This window comes from Balaenoptera physalus, assembly GCF_965194825.1.
Source record: "Balaenoptera physalus genome assembly, chromosome: 10".
Lineage (NCBI taxonomy): Eukaryota > Metazoa > Chordata > Mammalia > Artiodactyla > Balaenopteridae > Balaenoptera > Balaenoptera physalus.
Window position 1 is genome coordinate 87,929,799 of NC_138889.1, and position 19,289 is coordinate 87,949,087.

Genomic DNA, 19,289 nt, shown 5'->3' on the forward strand with positions numbered 1-19,289 from the left:
TGGGTTTTTTGTGGTGTGTATTTTGCTTTGTTGCATAGGCAAGAAAGGAAGGCAGCTCTCTACAATGAAGTGAAAGAGAAGATACTTCATAATTTAGGGGTGAGGAAGTTTTTAGAAACAAACTACTGAAAGTGTGGTGAGACCATAGTTGACAGCAACTGTGTGTGTACTACCTGATTTGCAACCTTCATTTTGCACTTCATGGAATAACATGATTATTTGGCAACAAAACTAACACCTCTCCTTCAGGGGAAGGCAGAACTGCCTAGTTATATTCATGGTCCTAGAAGAAGTGGCCTTCTAATAGAATGTTAATTTCATGGAAAATCTAGTAAAACCACAGTTTACCTCAAACTTCATCAGCACAAAGTTTTAAGAAAAATTGGTCATGTTTATGGCAAGCATTGTCAAAGTTTTAAACTACAGGTCTGGTGCTACCCAGAATGCCTTGGACAACCCTCTTGTATCACTAGAACTGTCAATCGTCATTTGCTGCTTGCCCTCATTCACTAATCCATGATGTCCTCTTGGAAAGCCATCCCCACTTAAACAATTGATGCCTAGGTGACTAAGAGCTTCCCCACCACTCTAGCTGAGTAGCCCAGGGCTAAGCACTGATCCAAGGACAGCCTACCTGGAGGCTAATGAGACTGTGCACAAAAATCAGCTTGGCCAATCAAATTCTGTATAGAAAGATCTAAATTTTGAAGGAGGAACGACTAAAAAATAAAGAAGCTAGTCTGTAGTGTAGAGAGGAGTGAAGCCAACTGCAGCAAGAAGTAGAGGTGTGATGAAAGAGATCCTGCGTGTCCTGGGGAGTTGATAGAGTAGTAATAATCTAGAGCAGCAGCCAGCTTGCTTCTTCCAAACCCTAGGTAGCCTGTCAGTGAAATCCCTTTACCTTGAGGTAATTTGAATTTCCAGTTCTTGTAGCCAAAAAGCAAACTGGAACATGTGTCAATGTTTTTAATATTTAAAGGAAACAATTCAAAATATATCAAAAGATTACAAGTGAGCCATCCAAGTCAAATCAGTGGTTTTGGTGGTGTTGCAGCATCTTCTCCACCTGTGAAAATTGTTTATACTCATCCTTCAAGGAAGGTAGAGGGACTCTCGCTAGGGGCGTGGAGGTGGGGGTAGATCTCTCTAGGAAGGTGGTTTTAGCCTGGCTGCCTCTTAGAATCACCTGGGAAGCTTAAAAATTCTTGCCTGGCATCACCACCCACCCCACCCCCCTGAGCTTCAGATGATAGCTTTAGAACCACTGCTCCCCAGGAGATTCTGAGGTGGAGTCAGGGTTGAGAACCTCTAATCTAGAGACTATGGTATATTAGTCTGGACTCAGAAGTGAGAACTGAATGTTTTCTGCCTAAATCTTAGTTCCAGTTAACTGAGTGTCTTAACGTTTTTCCCCCCTCTAAAGTGAATCCTCATCTGAGAACTGTGTGTGTTTAAGGGAAAAATTCTTACTTTAATGTGCTAGTTAGTGAATGGTTTGAGGTTGCTGTATTGCAATCAGTCTTCAATACTTTAGGAGTAACTTTCCACGTGTGATCAATTTAGATGTAGTGTTTTTTAAAAATAAATTTATTTTTGACTGCACTGGGTCTTTGTTTCTTCGCCCCTCGGAGGGAGGGGGGCTGGGGGGACTACTTTACATTGCAGTTGTGGTGGCTTCTCTTGCTGCGGAGCACGGGCTCTAGGCACGCGAACTTCAGTAGTTGTGGCTCCCGGGCTCTAGAGCGCAGGGTCAGCAGTTGTGGCGCGCGGGCTTAGTTGCTCCGCCGCATGTGGGATCTTCCCCGACCAGGGCTTGAACCCGTGTCCCCTGCACTGGCAGGCGGATTCTTAACCACTGCGCCACCAGGGAAGCCCTAGATACAGCGTTTGAAAGCACAAATTCCACTCCATCTTGTTTCGTTCTAGTTACTTAAACTTAGCAGGTTTTATAGGCTGCAGGTAGGAGACTTGATTGTTACCTTCATTTTAAGGCATATATGTTTGATGCTCAGTCTTAAAGCGTTTTACTAACGAACAGTCAAGAGTCACGTAGCTTTTACTTTTTAAGATTAGGCCCCAAAGCTATTTCTATTCGTTCAGCTTGCTATCTTACTACTACAGGCTGAGAAAAGCATGGTTTTCTAGTTATCCAGCGCCGCGATAGCCACGGCCCGGGTACCTGGGACAAAAGGAAAGGAAGCTCCAGAACAAGCTTGTCTTAACATGGGATGTTTCCTTTCTAGAACACAGACGGCACATAAAATGCTGAGTGCTCACTGTGTTTCTCAGCTGTCTAAACCGAGCTGAACCCTCATGGGACGTGTTTGCCCCCTTGCCTTCCATCTTTTCAGGGCTAAAGTCTCGCTCTTCTTGTCGACAAAGTGTAGCAGCCACTTAGATAAAAGAGATGACCCAAACCAAACCGAATCTGTGCCATTAAAATGAGACTTGGCTATCAAGGTGGTGGGCATGCCTTTTTTCTAACAGCCAAAATGAGGGGAGGGGAACGAACTATATGCTGCTACAAAACGTGATGTAATATTTAAATTTGAAAACCAGGGCGGGGAAGGCTTTGCAGCTAAACGGCCAACCCTTTTCCGTTACTTGACTGGCTCCACGACCCCTCTCCCGCCGCCCGCCTTTCCGTACGGAAACATGGCGCCGCCCTCTGTGGCGTGGGTGGGGGGGTGCCTCCCGGCTCCGAGTCACTGCCCACTGGGCCCTCTCCGCCGGCATCCGGCCGCGCCTCCCACCTTTCTGTACGGAAACATGGCGTCGCCCTGCGTGGGACCGGCGCCTCCGGGCTAAGAGCTGTCTCCCGCTATCAGACGCTGAGGAGCGGCCGCGCTGGCCGCTACCCACCCGAGCCGGGCGAGGAGGACCGCTCGCAGCGCAGTGAGGGGTGCGGCCTTGGAGGGGCAGAGGCTGAACCGCCCTGCTCGCCGCGCATCCTCCCCGCCTCCGCCGCAGCGCCGGCCCCCGCCAGATTCCCGGCCGAGCGGCAGGAGGGAGGACGCCGACTCCGCTACAGGTGAGGGAAGCGGAAGCGGAGGCTGGCAGCCCTGCGGGGCCCGCACAGGAGGAACAAGGTCGAGATTACAGGCATTTCTTCTCCTTTTTCCGTCGGTCAGTTCCCCCCGATGTCGGGTGGAGGCGAGGAAGAGGCAGAGACGGCGGGAGGGATGAGTCTTAGCGCAGTCTTTGTCCCACCCCTCGAGGCCGTCCTCCAGGCGCGCCCCGCTTCCCTCGCTTGCCCCCGGCCCGGCCACTCCCTCGCCGGCCCAAACAGTTGTTTACAACGGAATCCGGACGCTGGGCGTGAGTGGCGCTGAGTGCTAGGGGAGGTGATTCTCGCCGGCGCTGGACAGAGCTCTTTTCTTTTAATGAAAGACCTTTTCTCCTGGGGAGTCTCTTGTGAGCAGCTTGGGCTCGGCTTGCGGCTCAGATAGACGGTCTTCACGGCAAGTGCGAGGGTCTTCTACCCCTCGGTTACCTTTTTAGGCATAGCAGGGGGCTTGTTGAGTGAATGAGCACGCTGTACGCAGTTACATGTTTCCTCGCTGCATCCTGTAGTCCTCTAATTATAGTTACCATTTGTGGGAAGCCTGTTGTGCACCAGCTGTCGTTATGTACGCTCTGTCGTTTACACGTCCTCCAAACCCAAGAGGTAGGTAGCTGCATTTTACAGATGAGGAAGTTGAAGTTAACACTGCTAGTAAAGAGCCAGAATTGGAACCCAGCTATGTCTGAGACCAACGCCCATGCGTCCCGTTTAAACTGACATTAAAGAGATGACACAGCTATCAACAAATACTTAGTGGGTATCTGTTTGGAGGATATACTTATATGTGTGGAGCATACGTGGGGAATGTGGTTGGTCTGGCCCTTAAGAAGTTAAAAATCTAGGTGAAGAGTTTTTTAAAAAATAAGAACTTGTAATTTTACCATCTGACCCCAACCCATCTCTCCTTCTTCATCACCTGCTGCTTGTTCTTCTACTTATTTTCTTTTGCTTTCGCTTGTGCCCTTTGAGTGAAATGCTGCCCTTTGAGTGAAAGGCCCCCCTTTTCACCTCCAGATAGTTTTTTGTTTTTTGTTTTTGGCCACACAGCCTGGCTTGCCAGATCTTAGTTCCCCGACCAGGGATCGAACCCGTGTCCCCTGTAGTGGAAGTGCTGAGTCCTAACCACTGGACCGCCAGGGAATTCTCTCCAGATGGTTTTTAATTGGGTGAAATCCTACTCTTTTCAAAAAGACAAGCTCAAATGTCACCTTTTCTGGGAAGGTTATCTCAACCTCCTTCCAGGCAGAATTAGTTTCTCCCCCTGCTGTATTCCCCTAGTGATTTCATAATGCCATTAACGCTTAAGTTTCACTATATTTCCTTGTAAGAATGTCTCTCTCTCTCTGTAGACCATGCCTTTTCATCGTTCTATTCCTATTTAAATCAGGATATTTTGAATTGGATTTAAGGCAGTGATGAAAGCCAGATGTCTAATAACCATCCCTAAAGGAGTTCAGAGAAAGGTGCAAACACTGGTGAGGTTGGGAAGTGACCTGGGAGGAGGTAGGCCATGAGCCGAATTTTACAAGGATGGGTTAGTTTACTAAACTTAGTATTAAAGACCTGGAAATCCTGATTTTCCTCCTTATTGCACAGAATGCGTTACTTCATCCTTCTGAGCTAATTCCCAGCATGTGAAGAGGGTAAAATTAGAAGTGTTTTTGTTGGTCCTTTCTCATAGAATATGCTGGTAATGTTATCTTTTGGGTCTTGGAGCATTTCCAGAGCCAGATAGGATTTAGGACAGAGGAGATGGGTGTCTGGAGTGGGTTGCTGGAAGGTAGAAGGGAACTACAGTAAAGCAACCTTCATATTAATAATACAGGCCTGAAATGTCAATTCCAATAACTTCATTCTGTTTAATGGGGGTATCTGATGTTCAGATAATTATATCAAGTGATTCTTCTCTTCTAATGTACAGAAGAGAGTCTGCCAAACCTCCTGAAAATAGTCAACATTTCTTTTGATCCCTAGATTAACATCCAGGTGTGTAATAAAGTCTGTTAGTGCTTATGAAAATGTTTTGTGATCTCCAAGTGCTAATAGTACAAATGCTAATTATTTTCAGTATTATAAATGCAGAAAATGTTGTGTCTTTCTTTGCCCTTATTTGGAAACACATTAAGAATAGAGAACTCTAGGGGAAAAAAACTTGACAAAAACCATTTATAGTAATTAAGAGGTTACTATTCCAGACCTTTATTAACCAGGCCCAAACCAGCGTGTTAAGTGTTACTCCTCTTCTAATCAGCAACTAAGACAATTAAAATCCCTCCCAAAAAAAAAAAAAAAATCCCTCCCAACCACATACATATGGTTGTCTGCAACTTCCTACTTTACTCACCATTTTTTCCCGCTGACTCGCAAGGAGTTAATAAAAATAATTTGCCCCACACGTTTTTCTTAAATGTTTCATGAGATTCTGTCTTCTGTTTGTCATCCCCAGGTGTCTTATCCACATAATAGGATCAGGGAACCAACTCCTCAGCCTAGTGTATATTTACTTCGAAGCCTGATGAAAAGCATTATTTCCAGAATTTTCCTGTCACTTCTCAGGACTGAAAGTAAAGAATTTAAGAATTGAATCACTCTTTGATTAAAATAGAAGCAGGCAATTTATAGTGTTACCTCCCAACAGTTTAAGGTCCTGTGTTCTCATGACATGGTACTCAGATTGGGACAGAGGTATTCGAACTTGTTACTCTCTGAGGTACAGGTCCATAAATTTGATAGTTACAAGTGTCATTTTACAGGTGATCTGTTTAATCATTGAAGTAGAATGTTATAGCTGGATAAGATTTTAGCAAGCCCTTTGATTTTTACAGATGAGAAATCTGAAAGCCAAAGAAGTTAAATCATTTGCCCAGAGTCACACTGCTAGTTAGTGTCAGAGCAAGAACATTTTGGTTCATTTTCTTTTTCCCCCTAGGAAAGTGAATGAACTTAACTGAGAATGTCTGAAAACCTTGACAAGTCCAATGTAAATGAAGAAGGAAAATCAGAATCAAATGATTCTGAGCAAGGCCTTGAAGATGCTGTGGAAGATTCTGATGAAGCTTTACAGAAAATAAAGTCGGGCTCTCCTAGCACCCAAAGAGTGCAAAGACCTCACTGTAAGCACATCTGACTTTGGTTAGAAGCAATATTTTCATTGTTTTCAGATGATATTTTTATTATGCTTCCTTGTACATGTGGCCTTGAACTAGGTTCTAATAATATGATAACATTGCCAATAATTAGCATTTTAGCATTAGCAACTGACAGCCTAGTCACTTGTGGGTTTTCAATTGCGTGAGAAATTAAAATTTTAGAATAATGTCCAGAATATTCCTGCTTTCCTCCAGCCTCAGTGACATTCCAGTTTGCCTGAAATGCTCTGAGAAATAGGAAGGTTGAGTGCAAATTGCAGCTTTAATTCAAAGAGTGTTTGAAAAGCCCAAGGCAGGTCCCAGCCAGGACTGTGCATGTGCAGGTTGAAAAAAAAAGTTTTTGACTGTGAGTGAGTTCACCACACCCTAACTTCACTGCCTGGGGGCTTAGTTCCCACGAGGCTGAGGGGATTCACTTTGCTAACTGTGTGTGGTGAAGTCGTTTCAGATCCCTGGCAGGGAGCAGGCTTCGTAGATGAAAGGGTGGCAGTTTCCGCATGAATTCCCAGCGGTTGCTCCAACTCATGTCTTTTATTAAGAACACTCAAGGTTTTTGAAGTGAGTGCAAAAATGAAAGTTTTAAGAGGGGGTGTCATAGTCTAAGAATGTTAGTGTTGATGTTATCTCTTTAAAGTATAGATGATCAGTAATCCTTCATATTTGGAAGAAGTACAAACATTTTGGGGTTTAAGGTGTGTTTCTTTTAAAATGATAAAAGCCCCTTCCAGGTAATTTATTAGTCAGCAAAGTATTCTTATAGCAAACATTGGTGGACCCCATTTAATTGTGGTTTATTATCACATAGATTTTGATAAATATACTGCTAGGTCAAATTGTGTTCAGGGAAGGAAACATGCTGTTAATAACAGCCTATCATGCATGTGTTAGGCCTTGTCTCCAATATGTATAGTTAGAAACCATCTGTTTTCTCGTTTTTAAAATGAGGAAAATACACGTTATCTCTTAGGGTCATTGTAAAGTTTAAATGAATTCATGTAAAGCCCTTAGAACAGTGCTTGGCACATAATAAATGCTCAGTAAACATTAGTTGTTAATACTACTGCTACTAACATGTCATCTGTTACATTTATTTACTTATTATAAAAAAAAAAATTTTTTTTTTTTTTTTGGCCGCATCACATACCTTGTGGGATTTTAGTTCCCCGACCAGGGATTGAACCCACACCCTGGGCAGTGAAAGCGCAGAGTCCTAACCACTGGACCGCCAGGAAATTCCCCCATCTGTTGCATTTAAAGATACCGAGGACTGATAGCTGTAATGTGGCTGTCTATGGCCAATATGGTAGTTTTATCACTTGCAGTTTCTGGTAAAGAAGTACCTTTGGTTTAGATCTTCAGTTGTTCTTTGATTTATGTCCTTGTCTTTGGCATCCTGTCAGTTTGATGGCATGATTCCAAATTAATGTCAGGCCAACACTAGACTGTGTGAAATTGTATGTGGTTATGTCCTTAAGGCAACTTATCCTGGGACCCATGATCAAGAGTTGGGGAACCCAGGAGCAGTCAAAAAAGTGTATCAACATGTGTGTGTATGTGCATTTTTCTAGGAAGAAGGTCATGGAAGCTTTCATTAAATTCTCATAGAGATCGATATCAAAATGAGGTTTAAAATCAATGACCTAAAATATTGTTTCTGGCTTTCTTGCTCTTTCTCCTTGTAGTAATAGGTAGGTATAGGGCTGTGGACTCCAGTGGTAAAACTAAGACCCCATAGTCTGGGGACCAGGTCAGGAGACATCACTGCCTGCATAGAGCATAAATAAGAATTTATAAAATATGAAATTAGCTGTTTGCAGACATTTCTCCCAAACTGAATTTATAAGTAACCATAAAATCACATCTGGGATTCTACAAATTAAAAGCAAAAGGATAGCCTTTAGCCTTGCAACTTATAATACAGAGTAATGTTTTAAGGGTAGAACTGCTATTGGTAACTGTGGTACTGTGATTTATAATAGGAAATACATGTTTGGTTTTCGTCCTGTTTCTGGCACAGAGCTGCTAAACTATTGGAATTTCCTAAGTGATGAGAGCTAGAAAGATGTCTTTTGTTATGCTGACTTGGAAAGCACCTAGGTAACCTAACCGAAGGATGGCAGCTTGTTTGCCAGGGGACTCAACCTTGTGATTAGAGGGTTGGAACTTTCAGTCCCACCCACGCACCCCTACCTCTGGGGAGGAGGGTGGAGCTGGAGGTTGTATCAGTTGCCAATGGCCAATTATTTAATCAAGTTTGCCTATGTAATGAAGCCTGCATAAAAACCCAGAAGGATGGGGTTCAGGGAGCTCTGGGTTGGTGAAGACATGGAGGTGCTGGGAGAGTGGCACACTGCTTCCCCATACCTTGCCCTATGCACCTCTTCCATCTGGCTGTTTCTGAGTTACATCCTTTTATAATAAACCAGTAATCTAGTATGTAAAATGTTTCTGTGACTTCCATGAGCTGCTCTAGCGAATTAATTGAACGCAAGGAGAGGTTGTTGGAACTTCCCATCCATAGCCAGTCTGTCAGAAGCAGAGGTGACTTGCTACTTACTAGCCATGTCATTTTGGTTACTTAACCTCTCTATGCCTATTTCTCTATCTGAATGGGGACAATAGTAATTCACTATTAGTTCAAAACTAGTTCATGTTACTAGGACTGTTAGAGGATTAAATGAGATACTATTTGTAAAGCATTTTAGAACGGTGCCTGGTTCATAGGAAGCAAAATAATGTGTTTGTTTAAAACAAATAGACTTATTTTGATAACATATAACATCAGTTTATGGTAAAAACTCTCAGCAAATAAAGAAGAGAACATCCACAAAATATAAAAGGACATTTACAGACTCTTACAGTTAACATCATACTCAATGGTGAAAGAATGAATGTTTCTCCCTGTAAGTTTGAGAACAAGACAGGATATTTACTCTCATTACTTCTAATTAAAACTGAACTGGAGATCCCAGCCAGGCAATAAAAATAAATAAAAGGTATCCAGTTAGGGAAAAAAAAAAAAAAAGTGACAATCTGGACTTGGGACTGTTGTCTGAAGTGGGGGGCGGGGCAGGGGCCACAGCCTTGTAGGACTGAGCCCTTAACCTGTGGAATCTGATGCTGTCTCCAGGTAGATAGTGTCAGAATTGAGTTGAACTGTACGACACCCGTCTGGTGTCAGAGAATTGCTTGGTGGTGTGGGGAAAAAACCTTCACCCCACTTCCCCTGCATGTAATGGAATTTGGGTTCAGAACTTTTAGTAACTGATACAGAATGTAGAAAAAGGTCAACATCATCATTCCTCTGGTTCTGACCAGTCTGGGGTCTCAGCATGCAGTTACCATCCTCCACCGGGGTGGGGGCCTTAGTTCCTGCAGAACTCAAAGATATGTATCACATTGTTACGCATATCTTACTAAATTACTGAGATCTGTTCAAGAGCAAGCACTGTGGCCAGGCTTACATCACAGAGTGGCTTAGGTCAAAAATGGCTTCTTGGGACTTCCCTGGTGGCGCAGTGGTTGAGAGTCTGCCTGCCAATGCAGGGCACACGGGTTCGAGTCCTGGTCCAGGAGGATCCCACGTGCCACGGAGCACCTAAGCCCGTGCGCGCCTAGAGCCCATGCTCCATAACGAGAGAGGCCACCGCAATGAGAGGCTCGCGCACCGCGATGAAGAGTGGCCCCCGCTTGCCGCAACTAGAGAAAGCCCTCGCACAGCAACGAAGACCCAACGCAGCCAAAATAAATAAACTTATTAAAAAAAAAAATGGCTTCTTATGTCAAGAGAGTCATGCCTGGTTCTTCTTCTCTGGAGACCACCTGCCCTATCTGCTTACAGTACTTGGGGACTATGCAGACATTCTGTTTCTGCTTAAACTTCAACTCACTGATTTTAGCCTTTGCCAATGATCTTACCTGCACCAATATTACCCTTTTATTCTAATGGTGATTTTTTAAAATTGAAGTATAGTTGATTTACAATATTGTGTTAGTTTCCGGTGTATAGCAAAGTGATTCAGTTATGTGTGTATATATATATATTTTTTTCAGATTATTTTCCTTTATACATTATCACAAGATATTGAATATAGTTCTCTGTGCTATACGGTAAATCCTTGTTGCTTATTTTATGTATAGTAGTTTGTATCTGTTAATTCCATACTCCTAATTTATCCCTACCCCTCTCCCTTTCCCTTTTGGTAACCATAAGTTTGTTTTTCTGTGTCTCTGAGTCTGTTTCTGTTTTGTATACAGACTCATTTGTATCATTTTATTTTTTTGGAGTTTTTTTTAATATACTTTTTTAAAAAAATTTATTTATTTATTTATTTTTGGCTGCATTGGCTCTTTGTTGCTGCGCTTGGGCTTTCTCTAGTTGCGGTGAGCGGGGGCTACTCTTCGTTGTGGTGCGTGGGCTTCTCATTGTGGTGGCCTCTCTTGTTGCGGAGCACGGGATCTAGGTGCGCGGGCTTCAGTAGTTGTGACTTGCAGGCTCTAGAGAGCAGGCTTAGTAGCTGTGACGCACGGGCCCAGTTGCTCCGCAGCATGTGGGATCTTCCCCGACCAGGGCTCGAACCCCTGTCCCCTGCATTGGCAGGCGATTCTTAACCACTGCACCACCAGGGAAGTCCCTTTAATATACTTTAATTCTCTGCTCACAATGCACCTTTTGCTCTAGCATTTAATCACCTAGTTGATCAGTAAAAGTTGCCATATTCAGATGAAAAACATCAATTGTTATTCCAGTTAATATTTCCCATTTAGCATTTTAGTTTATTAAATCAGGTCCTTATGAAGTTCATTAGATAAATGGGTGACACCGAGTTCTTACCTTTCTAAAGTGCAAGACCAGACTGATTTATGGTGTCCCTATATTTAGTTAATCAGTCAGTGTTGATTGAGTGCACACTGTGTAGCGGGAGTCCAGCAGTGAACCAGGCACACATGTTCTCCGTCCTCCTAGAGCTTGCAATCTAGTGAGGAAGATACTGTAACAAACCATTTCCACACAGTGTAATATGTTCAATAGATAAGCTTTACCCTTGCTTCACTGTACTCAGTCTATAGTAGCTCTTTGGGTGACATTTGCCATCTGCCCTCAATAAATGTCCATCCACTTGTGTGACTGGAAGCATCTCTTAGAGTGTGTAGACTTTTCCGGTCCCAGAACCCCTTAGTGAAGAAAGGTGAGAGTAAGCCATTCTGAATTAGACCTTCATTTTATTTTGGAATCTGTTTGCCAGGCTCCCAAAGGGCATGTTTAACTTAATGAGGTTTTCAGTTTCTGTAACAGAGCGTCAGTGCACAAATGCTGTAACAATTTAGCGACAGTTTTTTAAAATATTTATTTATTTTTGGCTGCGTTGGGTCTTTGTTGCTGCGCACGGGCTTTCTCTAGTTGCAGCGAGCGGGGGCTACTCTTCATTACAGTGCGCAGGCTTCTCATTGCGGTCACTTCTCTTGTTGCGGAACATGAGCTCTAGGCACGCAGGCTTCAGTAGTTGTGGCACGTGGGCTTCAGTAGTTGTGGCTCGCGGGCTTTAGAGCTCAGGCTCAGTAGCCGTGGTGCACGGGCTTAGTTGCTCCATGGCATGTGGGATCTTCCTGGACCAGGGCTCAAACCCGTGTCCCCTGCGTTGGCAGGCGGATTCTTAACCACTGCGCCACCAGGGAAGTCCCTACTGTACAGTCTTTTGTATCTGACTCTTTCACTAGGGATAATGCTTTTAGGATTCATCCATGGTTTTGCATGTGTCAGTAGTTTGTTTCTTTTTTATTGCTGAGTAGTATTACATGGTATAGTTATACTACAGTTGTTTATCCATTCTTTTACTGACATTTGGATTCGTTCCACGTTTTGAATGTTATGAAGAAAGCTGCTATGAACATTTGAGTACAAGTCTTTACATGGCCATATGTTTTCAGTTTTCTTGGGTAGACCTAGGAATGGGGTTGCTGGGTCATGTGGTAAGTGTATGTATGTTTTACTTGATAAGAAACTGAGAGACTGTTTTCCAAAGTGACGCAGCATGCGGGATCTTTTTTTTTTTAGTTGTGGCATGTGGACTTCTTAGTTGTGGCATGCGGACTCTTAGTTGTGGCATACATGCGAGATCTAGTTCCCCAACCAGGGATTGAACCCGGGCCCCCTGCATTGGGAACAGAGTCTTGAACCTGCTGGACCACCAGGGAAGTCCCTCATTTTCTTAATAGAGTCTTCCACAGAGCAAAAGTTTTGACTTTTGGTAAAGTTTAATTTATCAGTTTTTTCTCTTACATTTTAAGCTTTTTGTATCCTATCTAAGAAATTCTGTGTAATCCAAGATCGCAAAGATTTTTGTCTGTGTTTTCTCTTAGAAGTCTTACAGTTTTAGCTTTTATATTTAGGTCTGCAGTTCATTTGGAGTTAGTTTTTATTTATCATGTGAGGTAAGGGTTGAGGGTCATTCTATTATTTATAGATTTCTAATTGTTCCAGCACTATTTGATAAAAAAACTAATCTCGCCTTATTGACCACAAATATACATATGTATGTGTGTGCACCAGTCTATTTTTGGATCCTCTGCTCTGTTCAGTTCGTCTATATGTCTGTCCTCATGCCAGACACACACTGTCTTGATTATTAGCATTATAGTAAGTCTTGAAATCACTTAGTATAAGTCCTCCAACTTTATTCTTCTTTTTCAAAATAGTTTTGGCTTTTCTAGGTCCTGTGCATTTCCATACAAATTTTAGAATCAGTCTGGCAATTTCAACAAAAACTTTGCTGGGATTTTGATTGGGATTGCATTTTATCAGTAGATCATTTGGTAGAAATTGACATCTAAATAATACTGAGAATTGAAAAGATCTGTTGGGCCTTGATTTTAGATATTTATTGCATTTTACCAATATCCACAAAGCTGATATTCTTTATTATTTTTATTAATATTCTCTGGAAATGCTGAAAAAAATTTTGTGAGTTTCCTCAACTTCCCCTTATGTGAGTAAATAAAGATTTTGACCAGATGGAATATGACCAACTCTTAGATTTGATTCCTTTTTCTGGTGAGCAAAAGAAAAAAGTAAAAGAAGAGGGAAAATAACTTTTCACTAACCTAGGAAGATCTTTACAACTATTAAACCCTGTGTAAACCAGTGGCATTTTTATCTCATTTTAAGCCCAGATCTTATCACCATTACATAAAATTAATATAATCATCTTCTAGGCCAGTGCTTTTCAAAGTGTGGTTTCTGAAACCATCAGTATCAGCTGGAGTCTTATGAGAGATGCAGTTCTCCAGCCCCACCCAGACAGGCTAAATCAGAACCCTGAGAGGGGGCCCAGCAATCTGTCTTCATAAGCCTTCCCTGTGATTCTGATATAAGCTAAAGACCTGCTATCATGGACTTTTTTTAAAAAAGCAAACAAAATAACCCAGCTTTATTGAGATATAACTGATAAACCAAAAATGCAAGTATTTAATCATAGACTTTTTAAAAGTAGGAATTACCCTTTGTTCCTTGGCTTAGAACACCTGGGGAGATTGGTGAGAACTTTTTTTGTGGAAGATAAATCTCAAACTTTATCAAAAGAAAGCGAAGAACAGAGACCAGTTATGAGGCTATTGCCACAGTTGACACAGAAGTAAACTCTGCAGGACCTGGATAACAGCGCAGTGGAAAGGGAGAAGTCAGAGATGACTCTGAGGTTTTTGATTCAGTGAGCCTGCATTCTACAAATTCTTGTGTCACACACTCTAATTTGTTCCTTTGTCAACTTCGGAATTCTTATATTGTCCTAGTATCCTGTACAGGGTAGTGGTTTTAGCACTGTTTAAACAGCACCTGGCTCAAGGCTATTTTAATTTGGGGAGACTCGTTCAAGGCACAGTGCTAACGATGGAGCAAAATGTAAACTGCTGATGGGAACAAAAGAGAAGATCCTAAATCTGGTGTCTTTTTTCCATTTAGGGTAGACAGGAGGCATAGGGATTAGAAAATAAACTCTCAGCTTGCTGGGAAGGTGATAATCAGTAACTTTAAAAAGTTTTTCTAAGTCTTAGTTTACTGTAATCATTTTCCATTGACCAGTTTTGGCAAAAAAAAAAAAAAAAAAAGATGTTTTGAGTATTGTAAATGATCTGTGCTTTTAGGATTCTAGGTTAAAAGAAAAAAAATATGAAATAGGTAAAATTCTATTTGAAATTGCCAGTATATTTTCATAAGTAAAGGGATAACTGAAATTATTAGCTGGTACCAGAACCACTACCTTCTCCTTAATTTAATAGAAATCCTAACCTAGAGGAACAGACCTCTTACACTGGGTTTTTGTTATAGCTAGTCCTCCTCGATTCGTGACAGTAGAAGAACTTCTAGAGACAGCAAAAGGAGTCACTAACATGACCATAGCCCATGAAATTGTCATAAATGGAGACTTTCGGATTAAACCAGTTGAATTACCAGAAGACAGGTAAGGTGGTTACTGAGTTATCTTGTTTGGTAGAACAAAGCCATTTCCCAGTTCTGGAAATGTTTCCTTCACTTGATGTCAATATATTCTAATATATTTTTCCTTTCGTATGTTGGTAAAATATATTCCTTATCCTGGGAATTACTAGAGTTCGATAGTAGATCTCAGGACCACTGATCCTTGACAATGTAATAAAAGGTCTGGAAACCTCCTGTGGAAGTCTTGCGTGTCAGCTTCTTCCCACTCCATAGGGTTTAGCTGCCTCCTCTTGTGTGTTCATTGCACTGTCTCCTTCATTTCTTCTTTGTAACTATCACATTTTACTGTAGTTGTTGGTTTACTTGCATTCTTCACCAGATTGTAAACTCCTTAGAGACAAGGACTATGCTTTATTCTCTATCCCTACCTAGTGCCTGGCACATATCATATTGAATCTAAAATTCTGTTGATTGTAAGGTGCACCTTTTAAAGATGGATTGTCGCAAGAAGGAAAAAACATTGCCTGTTATAATTGTGAAAGTACCATGAAAAAAATCGGGATTCTGTTGACAAAGGAGGAGCGATGGCTGCTGGGTCAGCAAGCTATAGTGTCTCCCGCATGAGGCTTCTGAATATGACTTGACAAACATTTCTTATATGTTCTGCAAGGATAGTACTTTTTCACATTAATCATGAAGAATTAATTACTTGTTTTGCTCTCATGACATAAAGACTGGTTTTCCTGAAATGCTATATATAAGTTGTTATATCAGTAGTTTGGTACCTAATTAAACAGTTGTCCAATATGTCACATGGGAATAGGATAATTTTAGGAAACAAACTTAAAGTTTAAAGTCTTAAACTACTTAATCATAAACATCTTAGGAAACTTGCTGGTATCGGGGAACTTAAATTAACAGATCTGAACTTTCCAATATTCTTTTATCATATGGCACTGTTATGGGCTGTTATTTGGACTAATGTCACCTGTCAAATCAGTTAAAAGTTATTCTTTCCAATGAGGTACTCACTGAAATAAATCACTAACTAAAAATAAGTATGTGATTGGTTTAGGTATATCTGGGAAATCTTTCCCTCATCCAAATAATTTTAAAAAATTTTCTTACCCTAAACCTGTAGAATTTGTGCTTTTGAAAGTAGTTTGAGGCAATAATATTTTATTTGCTTTTGCTTTTTTTTTCATTTGCCTCCAGCTTGGAGAAGAAAGTAAAGGATATTGTACATAAAGCTTTTTGGGATTGCTTGAGTGTCCAGTTAAGTGAAGACCCCCCAACTTATGACCGGGCCATCAAGCTTGTTGGTGAGATTAAAGAGGTGAGGCGAAGAGCAAGTCGTGGTGCTTTCTTCGTGTGTTAGGAGTATTTATTCAACCTCTCTGTGTTACTGTGCCAGAAGGCTTTAATGATATTGAAGGATCAGGATTTTAAATTGCTTGCTGAAATGTGGATTTAGGGTATTTTTGGCTTACTGACCTTTAAAAATTTTCAAAGAAGCTGTGATAACCTGAGGGCATTACTCTTCTAAATGAAAAGAAGGTTCATATTTTTGAAAACAGAATTATTTAAAGAAAACAAGTTATTTTATAAAATATAGATAATTTATAAAAATTTTAATAAACACCTTCAATAAATAATGACCAAAAAAGCGATTCAGTCTTTGGGATAGAGAAGGCATTAAGTGAAAGGTAGAACTGTTTTTGTAATACCTTTAGCAACAGTTTTCCAAAGAAGTAATGTGTCTGTGGAAATTGCCATCTGTCGTTAGCTCACAGGCACACACTAATTAATGTGGGTTTTTTTTTTTCACTTTTAACAGTTTTTTCTTACTGCGTCCAGTTGATTGCTACCTAGAGCTTAAATGGAAGCTTAAATAGCTAGTCTAAATGATTTGTAAACATGTTTTTCTGTCGATTTGTTGAATAAGAGGTTACAATGTGTGCACCATTACAATAACAGTTGGTAAGCCCTTATTGGAATAATTGTAAATTCCTTTACATATAATCAAAAATGGCTTCTGACTAGGAAGCTTTGATTAAACTTGGCTGTGCTCTCTTGTAGACGCTCTTATCTTTCTTGCTGCCTGGTCACACTAGACTGAGAAACCAGATAACAGAAGTCTTGGATCTGGATCTGATAAAGCAGGAGGCAGAGAATGGGGCCCTGGACATTTCCAAGCTGGCAGAATTCATTATTGGCATGATGGGGACACTGTGCGCACCTGTTCGAGATGAGGAAGTGAAGAAACTAAAGGACCTTAAGGAAATAGTGCCCCTTTTCAGGTATGGGCACTGTGTTAATCACCTTCAGGGCACCTAAAATACAGAGCCTATTTTCAGAGTTAGACTTCCTCAAGTGTAGGTATTCATGCATTAAAAAAAAAAAAAAATTAAAAAGCAAATATTTTGCTGTGCTCACTTTGGCAGCACACATACTAAAATTGTAACCATGCAGAGATTAGCGTGGCCCCTGTGCAAGGATGACTCGCAAGTTCGTGAAGCGTTCTGTATTTTTTAAAAATAATGATTATGATAAGAAAAGGAGGGAGGGATGGAATGAAGGGAGGGAAGAGAAAGGGAAGGCTGAAAGGAAGGAAGGAAGGGGAAAAGACAGTGAACTTGAGACTCTGGGTGAGGTTATAGTCTGTATACTCTTTAACTGGTTGAAGGCAGGTCAAGGTAAAGGCTGATAATTAGCATATGTTTTTAAAATGTTAAAATTCAAATCTGTTTTTTACTAAAATCAATATAAATCCAATGAAACAAAAAAGCATGAAATATTTTTTAAAAAGCAAACATTTTGTAAACTGTAGAAAAGGAGAAAGAAGGAAAAAATTCACCCGTAATTTTACCACACAAAGGCACAATCACTATTGTCATATTGATATATAAATTTTTTAAAGTTTTTTTTTGCCTCAGCATTTTATTTTGAAAAATTACAAACCTACAGAAAAGTTGCAAAAACAATACAATCAACACTCATATAACCCTTACATAGATCCACCAGTTTTTAACATTTAGTCAGTTTGCTTTATCCTTTTATATATACACTGAGTATGTGCACATTGAGTATGTACGTATGTATGTATATTTTTTCCCCTGAACCTTCTGATGGTTAATGTCAGATATTATGACATTTCACCCTTAACTATTTCAGCAACTACTTCCTAAGAATGTGGATATTCTCCCACATAACCAAAATACAACCAGGACATTCAAGAAATTTAACATTAATATAATCCTATTAACTAACGTTTAGTCCATGTTAACTTCCTTTAGTCTTTTGAATGTTTATTTTTAAATGTATACAATTGTGATCAAATTTATATAATTTATATGCTAATATCGGCAAAGGATTGACATGATGCCGCCTGAGAATTTGACTTTTGGTTAACTGCTTAACTGTTTTCCTGTAAACAGATGAAGGTGTTATGTATCAAAATACTACTAGGTAACATTGCTTATGGGGAGAATGACCTCTAACTGGTAAATTGCATCTAGACAGAAAGAAATGATAATGAACTATAAATACTCGATGGCACATCATACTTGATGCTTCCGTGAGTGGGGAAACTTTTATAACTGGGCATGCCCCCCATAGAGACCCTAGAAGGCATGCCGTGGAGATTATGAGCTTTTAAGTCAGAGTGCTCCCCCATTTCTGAGCTGTCTGTTCATGACTGATATTGTAACTCTTCTTGAAGAGGAGTGCTTGGTGCCGCCCCGTTGGCAAGCTGTGTGAATAGATGGTGCCAAACCTGGGGCTTATTGTCGTCTTGTGAGTCTGACTGTTCAGCTGAACCGAAGAAGACCTCCCGGTGGGCACTGCAAGCCTGACTTTTTTTTGTTAACATTACATCCTAATTATTTCACTTATTTTTTCATTGAAAGTATCATTGAGATAATTATATATTCACATGGAGTTGTAAGAAATAATACGGTACACTTTATCCAGCTTCTCCAAGTGGTGACATCGCAAAACTATCAGAACCAGGGTGTTGACACTGATACAGTCCACTGATCTCTTTTAGATTTCCTGAATACACATGTATATGTTTATGTATAGTAACTTTTATACAATTTTATCACCTAAGTTCGAATATCCACCACTACACTCAAGATACTGAACAGTTCCAACACCAAAAGGATCTCTTGCATTGCCCTTTTATAACCAACTTACATTACGTTACTTTTTAAAACTCTCCATAAGCATTTTCAGTGGCTGCAAAATATTCATTCACATAGATATGATTAACTGTTTCTCTGTTAAGATGGAAAATTAGATTATGTATAGTTATTTAGTATTTAACCCTGCAGTGCACATCTCTGCACAAAACTTTTTCTTTATTTTAGGTTATTTCCTAAAGATAGGTTCTTAAAATGGGATTACTGTGTCAGAGGATGTGAACAGTTTTAAGACTCATTGCATGTTACCAAGTTGCTTTCCAAAAGTTTTATAAGTAAAAAAAGTTTAATCTCTAGCCTTCTTGATATCATTATGCTGTCAATGTTCATTACATAGAAAAATGCCCTTCATTGTCAGGTTCCCTCAGGGTTTAGAGAGAGCATGTTGAAAAGACTGCCTAAATATAGTTATTGATTTGTTCATTCATTCAGCAAGCTCT

General features: G+C 40.6%; 1 protein-coding gene across 19 annotated transcripts in view; it reads left to right on the top strand.

Annotated features, from left to right (window-relative positions):
- The first annotated feature begins 2,758 nt into the window (after nt 1-2,758).
- The window catches only part of TCP11L1 (t-complex 11 like 1), a 30,591-nt gene continuing 14,060 nt past the window's right edge, over nt 2,759-19,289 (top strand). For 2 of the 19 annotated variants that reach the window (XM_082410518.1, XM_082410519.1), the window contains exons 1-6: nt 2,762-3,089; nt 4,414-4,539; nt 5,994-6,177; nt 14,537-14,669; nt 15,863-15,983; nt 16,727-16,947. In XM_082410518.1, coding sequence (XP_082266644.1) covers nt 6,018-6,177; nt 14,537-14,669; nt 15,863-15,983; nt 16,727-16,947 — 635 coding nt within the window. In that variant the 5' untranslated portion in view covers nt 2,762-3,089; nt 4,414-4,539; nt 5,994-6,017. The other 17 variants (XM_082410524.1, XM_082410512.1, XM_082410525.1 and 14 more) reach the window with 17 other exon arrangements.